The 12,506-nt window shown below is 39.7% G+C and overlaps 2 protein-coding genes across 2 annotated transcripts in view; one reads left to right on the forward strand and one right to left on the reverse strand.

The window, feature by feature from the left end:
* Window positions 1-6,328, forward strand: part of slc7a8a (solute carrier family 7 member 8a) — a 33,263-nt gene extending 26,935 nt beyond the window's left edge. Inside the window, exons 5-11 of the mRNA XM_037675770.1 lie at window positions 865-1,018; window positions 1,343-1,466; window positions 1,605-1,708; window positions 2,656-2,752; window positions 3,516-3,665; window positions 3,783-3,960; window positions 4,985-6,328. Coding sequence (XP_037531698.1) covers window positions 865-1,018; window positions 1,343-1,466; window positions 1,605-1,708; window positions 2,656-2,752; window positions 3,516-3,665; window positions 3,783-3,960; window positions 4,985-5,121 — 944 coding nt within the window. The 3' untranslated portion in view covers window positions 5,122-6,328. The remainder of the gene's footprint in view (window positions 1-864; window positions 1,019-1,342; window positions 1,467-1,604; window positions 1,709-2,655; window positions 2,753-3,515; window positions 3,666-3,782; window positions 3,961-4,984) is intronic.
* A 4,652-nt stretch (window positions 6,329-10,980) lies between these two features.
* nedd8 (NEDD8 ubiquitin like modifier) lies at window positions 10,981-12,451 on the reverse strand. Its single transcript, XM_037683210.1, has 4 exons — window positions 12,275-12,451; window positions 12,127-12,174; window positions 11,942-12,024; window positions 10,981-11,702 (listed from the first exon to the last, which is right to left on the reverse strand). The coding sequence occupies exons 1-4, from the start codon at window positions 12,290-12,292 to the stop codon at window positions 11,609-11,611; spliced, it is 243 nt and encodes an 80-aa protein (XP_037539138.1). The 5' UTR covers window positions 12,293-12,451; the 3' UTR covers window positions 10,981-11,608.
* Window positions 12,452-12,506: the final 55 nt, after the last annotated feature.

A 12,506-nucleotide genomic window follows, 5' to 3' on the forward strand; every position in this document is an offset into this window, starting at 1 on the left:
AACGGGGGTCGCCGGTGCCCATGTCCAGCAATCACTGTGCGAGGGGCGGGGGACACCCTGGACGGGTCGCAAGTCCATCACAGGGACACATAGAGACAAACGAGACAAACAACCATTCACTTTCTCACTCACACCTAGGGACAATTTAGAGTTACCAATCAGCCTACCATGCATGTTTTTGGTCTGTGGGAGGAAACCGGAGCACCCGGAGAAAACCCATGTGTGTACGGAGAGAACATGCAAACTCCACCCAGAAAGTCTCCCGGACCGGGATTTGAACCGGGGACCTGCTCACTGAGAGGCAGCAGCTCTACCAGTTGCGCCCAGGACGAAACATATAAGTATAAATAAATAAAACTCAGAATTTCAGAGAAAACCTAAGCAAGTACAAAAGAAAACGTAAAAAAAAAACAAGATTGTGACTGTAAGCAAAGTCAGATTTCTTTTACTTGAACGAATTTTGGCACTAAAGTATGATCCTCCATAAATATTTGAGCACAACAAGAGTGTTCAATTATACCTCAGTGTGTGTGACTTTTAACAAGGACTTAATGAGAAATGTTATACAACTTAATTCAAACATACTGATCCAGTTAATGGTTTTCAGCTGGAGTTCCTCGCAACAAGCCTCAGCTTTAATAAAAAACAGTCTGTTTACCCCACCAGCAAAACATGCTTACACAACCACGAGTAAATAATCAGCTGCAGACCCTATCACCTGAATATAGTCGTATAGGAAGTTATCACAGATAAGGTTGAGAAGTTTTCCGGAAAATGTGCATCAAATAATAATAATCTCAAACTTCTGCTTTGGACTAAAGATGTGGCCTCTTGTTCAGAACCATCTGTCCCCTCCACCTGCAGGAGAGTACTACTGGTTGGAGCCGGCCAACGCCTTCGAGCCCTTCCAGGACTACGATGTGGGTTTGATAGCGCTGGCTTTCCTACAAGGCTCTTTCGCCTACGGAGGCTGGAATTTCCTCAACTATGTGACAGAGGAGCTTGTGGATCCCTACGTGTAAGACGAGTTACTTTGTCATTACCAATACGTATCTGATTTTAATGAGTTAGAGGACCGCCCTCATTTGGTGCTAATTGTTACGGGGAAAGAGGCGATCTAAAGTCTGCTTATTCTTTTAGTGATTTGTGGTCACATTCCAGCAAGGCTTGCACATTTGTTCCTTGATTATTTTGTTTTGAACATTTTATTTTAGTGAACTTGGGATGAACTTAGTCTTTCCCAAACATCATCACAACCTTTGTTTTCTCAGTTCTGCCTCGTTTCTCTTTAGCTTTTCCCGTTTTCTTTCAAGCATATGAGTGAATTGTATTTCTTGCTTAGGAACCTTCCACGTGCCATCTTCATCTCCATCCCCCTCGTGACCTTTGTTTACGTCTTTGCCAACATAGCCTACGTCACCGCCATGAGCCCCCAGGAGCTGCTTGCCTCAAACGCTGTTGCCGTGGTGAGTATTCAACTGCACGTCTTGGGATTTTAGGTGAATGTCACCCTCTAATGATCCCTGTTGGTCAATGAACATATTGGTGATAATGTTGTTCTGTACCTCTGATTGCACCTTCATCTTCTTATCTGTCTGTTCCAGACGTTTGGTGAGAAGCTGCTGGGAGTCATGGCGTGGATCATGCCCATCTCTGTGGCTCTCTCCACTTTCGGGGGCGTCAATGGTTCCCTTTTCACCTCGTCACGGTTAGTCGGGCTTGACGTCATGATAGAAAGTTGTTCCTTCCCAGGACCAGATTTCCAGAACTTATGCTCCTAGTACAAAAAACACTTTTTCTGTAAAATATATAACAGAGCAACTTACACAGAATAGATCTATAAAGTCCAAAACAGGTGTTCTCAAACTTTTTGGGTTTAGGGACCCTCATGTTTATTAAATAATTTTATTAAATTAGTCTCTTTAATGCAATGGAAATATTTGTGTAACATAATAAATACTTAAGACCTGTTCTTTAATAGTGTTAATGCAATTTTTATACTTTTAAACATGTTTTTTTTTTATTGAAGAAACAATAAACAGCATTTTTAATTTCAACTTCCAAAAATTATATAGTTTTGAGAAAATTATCAGTATCAAAAAAACACTTTAAAATTTTACCTGTTCATATACTGAACGTGTTGCCAGTTCTTCAAATTATCACATACAACTCTTTACGTAAAGCTGAACAGAATCATAACAGCAGTAGTCATACCGAGTAACAGGACTTCATCTTCATCATTCATTTTTTGTGGACCCCCAGTTTGAGAACCACTGGTCTAAACATTAACAGGCCAAGAAATTCCTCCAAAGGTCAAGACAACTAAATTGAAAATGTGCGCCAAAGAAGGCTCAGCAAATCAGACAGTGTGGTAAAATATTTATATCGGGGGGAAAAACGCCAGTTTGCCTCAGCGTCAGGTACCAGATGCAACAGCATGCTAAAATATTAACGTTGCCATAAATATATGTTATTGATTTATTATCTAATTTGTTTGTTTGTGCATTCAAATCTTGATCTAAATGCGTTTATTTTGATGACGTCTCTGGTTTCTCAGTGCTCTGAATGAAGCGTATGCTTCCATAGTTATGTGTGGATTGTACCACAGACTTACATCATCGCCTTGTTTTATTTGGATGTTGCGTTTGCTGACAGGTTGTTCTTCGCTGGAGCCAGAGAGGGACACCTCCCGAGTCTGCTGGCCATGATTCACGTAAAACGCTGCACCCCCATCCCTGCTCTGCTCTTCACTGTGAGTACTGCTCTCTTTAATTTAGGTGTATATTAACAGTTTGCACAGTCTGTTAGCAAAATATCTCATGACCTAGCAGACCTATTTTAATTAAATGATCAAAAAGTACTTACTGAATGTACATCTACAACTGTATACATTTTGGAACCAGTAAATGTCAAAATGATTGTCACAACTAATTACTCTTAGCAAACACAGAAATGGCCACAACTCAGTCAATTTTTTTTTTTAGATAAAAAGATAAAATATGGTGTGGTAGTAGCTGAGCATATACCTCAACATGTACTTTAAGGGCTGCACTTTGCGCAAGATAGTTGCTGAAAACTTTGCCGTTAACTGTTGGGGTCAGCCTCATTTGTTTGTTAGCAAAATATCTCACGAACAAGTGAATGTATTTTGATGAGACTCTCAAAAGGTAATCATTAGACAGATGTCTATAACTTATTAACTTTTGGAGTCAACCTAATTCAAGATGGCCGTCACAGATAGTCAACCTTAGCAAACAGAGAAATGGCTATAAGTCCGTTAGTTTTACATATATTAAGCTGAAATTTGGCATGTTAGTAGCTGAAACTGATCCCCAACATACAGTTAAGGACTAACAGTTTAGACAAGATGTTTTCTTTTTTTACTATTATTATTATTGCCATGAAAGGTGGCGAGTGATATGCAATCCTTAAAGAATTCTAGTTTTTTCTTCCATAGAATCAAATCCCAAAGTTAGTGCTGCAGAAAACAACTCGTCTCTCTCGTTCTCCCTCAGTGCCTGTCTACTCTGCTCATGCTGTGCACCAGTGACATGTACACCCTGATCAACTACGTAGGCTTCATCAATTACCTCTTCTATGGAGTCACTGTCGCCGGGCAGATCGTCCTACGGATTAAAGAGCCCAACATGTACCGACCAATCAGGGTGGGTTCATGAAGTACTTTGCTTTAGTTTAGCTTATGGACAACCCTCAAAGAGAATAAATACCAGATATTTTAAATACGTGTTAAAAAAGTTTGTGTTTTTTATTCTGCGCTCCAGATCAGTCTCATATGGCCGGTCATTTACCTCGTCTTCTGGGCCTTCCTGCTCATCTTCTCTCTTTACTCTGAGCCTGTGGTGTGCGGCATCGGCCTCGCCATCATGCTCACTGGTGTCCCCGTCTACTTCCTGGGAATCTACTGGGACAACAAGCCCCAGTGCTTCGATGCTTTTGTTGGTAAGCGAGCATATTGCAGGCAAGCTTGCTCTGAGTTTTAGCCCTCTCCCCTTGTTTTAAACCACTTTGGCTATGACTGCCTCAGGAGTCGACAGAAGAAAGGGTAGGCCCTAAAAACCACCTTATCACCATCTAAATGGTTGGTCCACTGTGTGATGCTTGTGGGACTCAGTTTGTTTGTGGCTCCTCGGACTGATGAAGTCCTTTGGATGAGGGACGAAACGTCTCAACATAAAAGAAAAAGAAACCATCCAGATGACCTGACTGAACTTTGCTGAATAAAAAGTTATAACTTCCAGTGCAGCATGGGGCGCTTCTTGTTGGAATATCACAGCATTTTTTTTGCTGGAATACCAAGTTTAATGTGCACCCTTTAGCAAGTTTTGAATATAAATTGGTATTTTTTTGGAACTTTGTGTAAAAACTTTACAAAAACATCTGAAGCTGTTGACTTTGACCTCTCTCAGGGATTCAGTGCAAAAATAAATACATGTTCCTGTTTTTAGTATTTTTACCTTATTTCATAATGTAGCTTGATTAGATCTTGTTTTAGAACACTACTTTTATTTACTTTTCATTTTATATGCATTTTATGGCTGTTTATTGTTGTGCGTACCTCATCTGTGGTTTTGTTAAAAACAGGCCTCTCTTGAAAATGAGTCCTCGTGACTCCATGAGACTAACCTGTAGAAATACAGGTTGAATGAACTTGGAGATTAGCTCTATTTGATTTTTAATTAAAAGTTTAAATTAAATTTAGTAACAACAAGTTATGTTCACTTGATTATTTTGCCTCTAAATGACTAAGACATACAAAAGAGCAGCAGCTGCAATACTCTTCACTATGAACTCCTATTTTGTAGCAACATTCAGGCCATTTGTCCACACTGCCCTCTGCAGGCCAAACAAATACTTTAGTTTCTGAATAAATGAACCAAAGAGAAATTTCCTCATGAGTGCGACATCAGCACAAATATTATTTCCCGTGCCTACGCTCCGATGCTAATTCTTTCTCTTCTCCTAGATAAAATGACGTACTTGGGCCAGAAGATGTGTGTGGTGGTTTATCCAGCGGAGGAGAAGGGCACCAGTGAAGAAGAACAAGAGGAAATGAAGGAGGTGATGTCTCCTCTGGCACAGGAGGACAATCACAAATCATAAGACTGATGAAGTTCACCTTTTCGTTTCGTTAAACTCCCACCTGTCTCGTCAGAAACCATCTGCAGCCCGATACGTGCTCATGTGGACACGCACTACACACGCAAACACAATCCAACTTATGTTTACTGATCAACGTTGTATCTGAAGATTGTTTTTGTTGAGGTGACTTGTCAATCAGTCGTATTCTGTGCCAAATACGTCAACAGTAACCTCAACCTTTTTAAGTCTGGGGTCTGTTGAAAGTGCAATAAAAAAAATGAGCACCTTTCAGCTCCTCATTTCATTCAACAGCGAAACCATGAGCCTTTTATTTCATCCTCATCTTCATCATCGTCAGCAGCAGCAGCCTCATCACTCTGCTTCACGCTCGTTCCACATCCGCATCCTTCCACTCAGCAAACATTAGAACTATTTTTTTTAATAGTTTTACCAAAAAGACTAACTGAACTGTGATGGACAAATGCTTTTATTTTTATAATTTTGTTAATTTCTGCCATTTTCTCCCATTCAGTGCACCAAAAATGCATTTTTGATTGTCAACACAGAAAATGTAGCTCGAATAGTTTCACCATTTTTTTTTATCTATTATTTGTGTATTGTTTGTTTTTTTTTTTCAAATGTAATGCCTCCTTTTTTGTAATTGTTTTTACTGCGTAATTATCTTATTTTTCTATCATGTTTAACTTTAGTTTTGTTTACTTTTTTCTAACATACTATCCATCTATGGTTTACGTTTTATTTGTTAAACTGTGCCCGAGGGTTGAAGCAACATCCTGAAATTGTTTTGGTTAAAAAGCCAAGGCAACACTTAATTATTATTTTTGCCTTAATTAAAACTACGGTTTTCTGTGATTTCGTCATATTGTAGCTGTGTTTCGACAGATGATCAGAGATGGTCGGAAGAACTTTGAAGATTTCTCACTTTTCTTTAAACTAGAACATGAAAGCGACACAACACAAATAATCAAATCATTAAAAATCATTGGGGAAGTCATAACTTGCTGCACATTTGAATTCCTAATGTGCCATACTGACATGTGAATGAGTATTTTTGTACACCAATCCAAAAAAGTTGGGACTTTGTGTAAAATGTCAATAAAACGAGAATGTTTGCAAAGCTCACACCCCCATATTTTATTCTCAATGGAACACGGTAAACATATCAATGCTGAAAACAGTGGTTACCAACACTGGTCCTTGTGGAACACCATCCTGCATGTTTTAGTTGTTTCCCTGCTCCAACACTCTTGATTCAGTGATTTAATTGCTTTGTCATGTTCTGCAGAAGCTTGTTAATCACCCATTAAAAAATCAGACGTACCAGAGCAGAGAAACAACTAAAACATTTAGGATGGTGTTCCTCAAGGATCAGTGTTGGGAACCCCTGAATTACATGTAATATATTGTGCAATGTTTTGGTTAATTTAAACAAAAGGGTTCTTTTAATGGCAGCAACACATCTCCAAAAAGTTGGGACAGGGCCATGTTTATCATGGAAGAATCCCTTCTTCTTTTTAACAACAGTCTGCAAACGATGAAGAACTGAGACCACCAGCTGCTGCAGTTTTTGGAGGAACATTGTCCCATTCTTGTCTGATGTGGGATTTTAGCTGTTCAACAGTCCTGGGTCACCTTTAATGGATGAGAGCATATATTGTTGTGAAACTTTTATATACTTAGCTGCACCTATGGTGCATTTCTTGATGTGCCAGCTACCCATGTTGTAGGCACTAATGCACCCCCATACCATCAGAGAGGCAGGCTTTGCTCAATAATAGACTGATGGTCATCTCCTCTTTAGTACAGAGGATGAGATGTCTGTCATTTTTAAAAAAAAGTTTCCATTGGTCTGACTACAGAACAGTCGAGTCTTGGTTTAGAGAAGATGACAGTTTCAGGATGGTGTTCATTCTCTTTTACAATTCAAAGTCTTAACAATTTTCTGTTAAGGAACATTATTCTGAAACGGTTTCCCTATTTTTAGACTGTTTTTTGCAGACTAGTGAACCTCTAACCATCTTTACTTCTGAGAGATTCATCCTCTCTAAAATGCTATTTTTATATAAATTCCTCTTCCTGGCTTGTTAGCAATTAACCTAATTTGTTGCCAAACGCTCCATCCACTGTTTCATTTATGCACCACTCATGTTTACAGCCTTTTGTTGCACTTGTCCCAACTTTTTGGGAGAAGTTACTGCCATAAAATTCAAAATGGCCTTATTTTTTCCCTCAATTACTACAATTCTTAGTTTCAACATTTATTAAGTTCTTTTGTGGGAACCTATGAATTCATGGAGCTTTTGCAAATCTTTGCATTCTGTTTATTTTTTTAGTTTACACAATGTCCCAACATGTTCAGAGTTTGGGTTATATAGTTTGCATCAAGCTGTGCTTAATTTTCCCTCTTTTTTAGCTCGTTTAGTATTTAAATTAAAGCTTCACATGATCATAAACAATTTTAATGGCAACAAATAGCATAGTGCAATATGACCACATGCAGCAGCAAGACGTGCAGCCCATTAATGAACGCCTGTGGGTTTTTAAAGTGTGCTGCAAAGTGACGACACATCCTGTTCTCTTGAGTTCTTCTACAAAGTCTTTGTGTCTCAGGGCATCATCGCGGCCTTCTCCTCTACACTGCCATAAAACTCAAGTCTAAAGGAAATCAAGTATGATTACATGAAATGTTTGTACTTTGACTAAGTGGTTCCTCGGGAATCTGTCTCTACAAGAGGATGGCGAGTGTCAAATGATGAGATATTGAAGTTTTGGCCAGTATTATGTGTCGTTTGTTAAGCTGTAAGGGGAACATGGTGTTGTGGATACAAACCCAATGATGGGGTTTGAACTTTAGGGTTTGTTTTGTTTAATTTGCAGTTTATAAAGATGTCACAGTCTGTATGTTGTCTCTTAGTTAATAAAAAAAAAAAAACACTGACTTAACATTTGAATTTGGCCTCATATCTTACCTGTTACAGCCTTTTTAACAACTTCCACTCATCCATCGTCTTCTGCTTGTTCTGAAGTCGGGTCACGGGGGCAGCAGCTTGAGCAGGGAGGTCCAGACATCTCTTTCCACAGCCTCCTCTTCCAGGAGGATTCCAAGGCGTTCCCAGGCCAACCGAGAGACATAGTCTCTCCAGTGTCCTGGGTCTTCCCCGGATCTCCTCCAAGTCAAACATGCCCAAAGCACCTCCCTAGGGAGGCACCCAGGGAGCATCCTTACCAGATGCCTGAACTACCTCCACTGGATCCTCTAGATGTGAAGGAGCAGCGGTTCTACTCCAAGTCTCTCCCGGATAACTGAACTTCTCTCCCTATCTCTAAGGGAGAGGAAACTCATTTCAACCACCTGTATCCGAGACCTCATTCTTTTGGTCACTACCCAGCGCTCGTGACCATAGGTCAGGGTGAGGGTAAGTGTTAGGATAATTTAATATTATCCCTTGCACCGATTAAATAAATATGCCACACAGGAACGAGTAGATATTTTTCTTATCCCAGTTTAATCTTGCAAGATGGAGCAGAGTTGAAATACAAGTAGGCAAGATGTTTAGATGGCGCTTCATCTCCAAGTCTACTCAAAGAAAGCATAAAAAAAGTGTATTTTTATAATGTTACCAGAGGCGCTGCCGACCAGCTTAGGCCTTGAGTTCATGAGTTCTTGAGTTCATAACACCACACATGGTTCATTTAAATTTGACATTAAGAAGTGAAAAACATCTGTGACCTTTCACATCTTCCATCAGTAGGAACGTAGACCGACCGGTAAACAGAGAGCTTTGCCTTACAGCTCAGCTCCCTCTTCACCACAATGGACCAGTACAGAGTCCTCAATACTGCAGACACTGCACCAATCTGTCAATCTCACGCTCCATTCTTCCTTCACTCGTGAACAAAACCCTGAGATACTTTAACTCCTCCACTTGAGGCAGAACCTCACCCTCAACCTGAAGAGAGCAATCCACCTTTTTCCAGTTCAGGACCATGGCCTCAGATTTTGAGGTGCCGATTCTCATCTCAGCTGCTTCACACTCTGCTGCGAACCGCTCCAGTGAGAGCTGAAGATCACGGCACGATGATGCCAACAAGACCGCATCATCTGCAAAGAGCAGAGATGGAATCCCTCCGCCCACTGGTTGCACTGAGAAATTCAGTCCATAAAAGTTATGAACAGAATCGGTGACAATGGGCAGCCCTGGAGGAGTCCAACTCCCACCCTGAAGGGGTCCGACTTACTATTGGCAATGTGAATCAGACTTTCACACCGTATAGAGACTGAACAGGCCATAGCAACGGGCCTCTAATCCCATACTCACGGAGCACCCCCCACAGTGTATCCCTAGGAACTCGGTTGAATGCCTTCTCCAAGTCCACAAAACACATGTAGACTGGATGGGCAAACTCCCATGACCCCTCGAGGACCCTAGTGAGGGTAAAGAGCTGAACAACTTTGTTTTGGGAAACAGTTTAATTTTGACAGTCTGTACCTCATCTGTGTTCTTTTTTTTAAATCAGGTCTCTCTTGAAAACGAGTCCTCATGACTCAATGAGACTAACCTGTGTAAAAAAAAAAAGGTTGAATTAAAAAATCATGCTAGGGGCTAGTCTCAGCTAGCCCAAAACCAAGATTGTCGTCTTAAAACTGCTTCAGCCTTGAAAATTTCACAGTGGTTTATGTCAAAGCAATTTTAGACACCTTCATAATATTGAATTTCCCATGGCACAAGCAGGAATATTAAAATATTGCTGTTGTTAGAGCTCGAGGAAGTTAGCTGCTGCCACCGCTAGCTGCGCTTGATGGCAGTATAGGTTTATTTAAAAAATAAAAATAAAAATGCATGAACTGCTATGAAATCTTTTGAGACTGGTGTTTAAAACAACAGCAGTCCACTTTGATGTTTAACTCGCTCTCAGACTAGCCATTAGCTCATCAGTTCAGTCAGAATGTAACTATTTTTCCAAAATGACGTCGTTCAATGAGTTATCTACAACAGGTAAGATAGCTTACAACTTTTCCAACACCTATATGGCTGAACCGTTCCCTTCTTTCTTACAGTGAGAACTTGAATGACATTTAATTTTTTTTAATTGAAAAACACTAAATCTACTGAATATAAACAGATCTGTGTATAAAGACATTTTTGATATGAAGACATTTGCTTCAAATGCTGCAATTTTACTTGCCCTCGAAAAACTAACCGGTGCAGACTGAAACACACAAATGTAACTTTAAGGTGAGAGTTTGGATTTGTGTAAGAGTTGTTTGACGTTCTCTAAATAATATCTAACCTGCAGCAGATAAAAAATTGTTGAGTTTAAAGGGAGAACTTCTCGTGGTGAAGCAGCTCATCCAAAAGGTCAACTGGAGCAGATTTTAGACATATTTCAGTGAATGCTACGTTATGAATAAAAACCACTTTACTTTTACGTCATACTTATATGGACTGGGTACTTCACCTGGTCAGTTCTGCTAAATGGGTTTCAGCTAGAATGGGCTGCAACAGACACCGGCATGGCCCGATTTCAGATTAAGCACAGATATTTACCACCCTCCTGTTGTTCGGGCTTCCCTGGTGAGCTACAACAAGCTTTCCTGTGATTTTTAAGCCAAAATCAGGCATTTAGTGTATATTTAGTTATGAGGTCAATGCAAACCTTTTCTTGGAAGAACATTACACGATACAACCATGTGAAATAGAAAATCATGTTGAACACAAACTCTTCCCTCTCACACGTTGGAGTGACAGTGATACAAGCTTGTCAGTCTACGTAGCATCACTTCTGCTTTTTAATATTTAAATGTAAATATCAGTGTTAAATGTGTGTGGAAAGAATAAAATCACATGAACAAGTGGATAGTTTTATGCATCTTTGTTCAAACGCTTCAAAAATTTTAACACACATCAATGAAGCCTTTTCAACATGAGCTGACGCAGCAATGTGTAAAGTAAACCTCGTGTTTCTGATCACGTGTTTGTAAACTGAAGCTACAAACTGGTTGATGTGGTGGCGGTGAGACAGACAAGAGGAACATATTCTAAACCAGTTTAATCACTCACAAACGTATCCAGTCAGCCTGTAGGTGAAAGAGAAGCGTGGGGTCTATGATACATAAAGATCACAATATGCTTGGCTCGGCTTATTTTAATTTTTCTAAGGGATTATTTTAGGAAGTATACTCAAACTTAGCTTTGCTTGTGTCAGAGCACAACAAAAGTTGCGAAGACTAGTTTCCTGCTGCAGCCGAAAGCAAAGACAAAGCTTCAGTAAAATTAGTGTATTGCAGCTGCTTTTCAAACGTTACACTGTGGGAAGGTTTTACAGGAAACACACCAGAAGCACAAATTGATCTGTAGTGTTTCTGCCTCTGTGTTGCCTTCAATGTCACTGTATAAATGTGCAATTGCTTTAAACGAAGCTGGGATTTTTGAAGGCATTGTATCAGTTTTTTAGGAGAGTCAAAAGTCTTAGCAGAGCAGGCTCTTCATTTTCCTCCTCCTCCTCCTCTCAGGGCCAGGACCAGGTGTAGAACTGAGCCTCCTTGGATCTTATAGTCCGCTGCCGTTTTCTCATCATTCCTGGGAAAAATAAAATACAAGAAATGAGGCAACGTAAATCACTTTTTTTTTCAAAAACAGTCAACTCTGAATTGATTTTATCTATTTAAATAATTTTTCCCCCATTTACTTATCTTTTCAAACACTTGGAATTTGAAGCACAATACAACTGAATAAGATCCTAGTTACATAAAAGCTGGGTTTAGTTCAGAAAACTTCCCAGATTACTGCTGATGGAGTTAAGTGTATCTTGGTCTTACATCTGTTTTCCACTGTAAATCAACCTCTGCTGTTGGGGAGGGATTCCCTCCTTCTCCTCCACCCTCTCTTTAATTCGCTCCACCTGGATGGAAATGTATCACAAGTTAAACACAATGATCAGTGCTAGAACAGACCAAGAGTTACAATTAATTAACAAAACAAATGTAGAATTACTGAAATATACCTTATCTGTGGGTTCTATATCAATCTCTATCTCCTTGCCAGTAAGTGTCTGTGATAAAAGATGTTTGTAGGTTAATGATAAATAAATTCAGAGTGGGTCTATAAAAACAAAAATGTCATAAAAGTGACTGATACGTTCATTAACTTACCTTCACTTTAATCAACATCTTTGTTGAACCGTCTTTAAAAACTCACAGCAGTATAATTAGTAAAACTGAGGTATAGTAACTAAGAACACTGCTTGGTCTGTGAGTGAAAAACAAAAAGTTTCAGCCTAAATTGCGGAGAAGAAACTCAATACGTACTTCCGGTGTTTATCATGGAATCCTACCGCCTCCTCGTTCGCCTGCACGACAGTTCCGCTCAAGTTAAATCAGCTCG

The sequence above is a fragment of the Nematolebias whitei genome, chromosome 1 (genome assembly GCF_014905685.2).
Source record: "Nematolebias whitei isolate Nwh7 chromosome 1, NemWhi1, whole genome shotgun sequence".
Lineage (NCBI taxonomy): Eukaryota > Metazoa > Chordata > Actinopteri > Cyprinodontiformes > Rivulidae > Nematolebias > Nematolebias whitei.

What these genes read in the sequence shown, in the direction of transcription:
- nedd8 (XM_037683210.1), bottom strand. An exon ending in ATATAGAACCCACAGATAAG is followed by an intron (nt 12,025 to 12,126) that starts GTATATTTCAGT and finishes ATTTCCATCCAG; the next exon opens with GTGGAGCGAATTAAAGAGAG. An exon ending in ATTTACAGTGGAAAACAGAT is followed by an intron (nt 11,703 to 11,941) that starts GTAAGACCAAGA and finishes TATTTTTCCCAG; the next exon opens with GAATGATGAGAAAACGGCAG.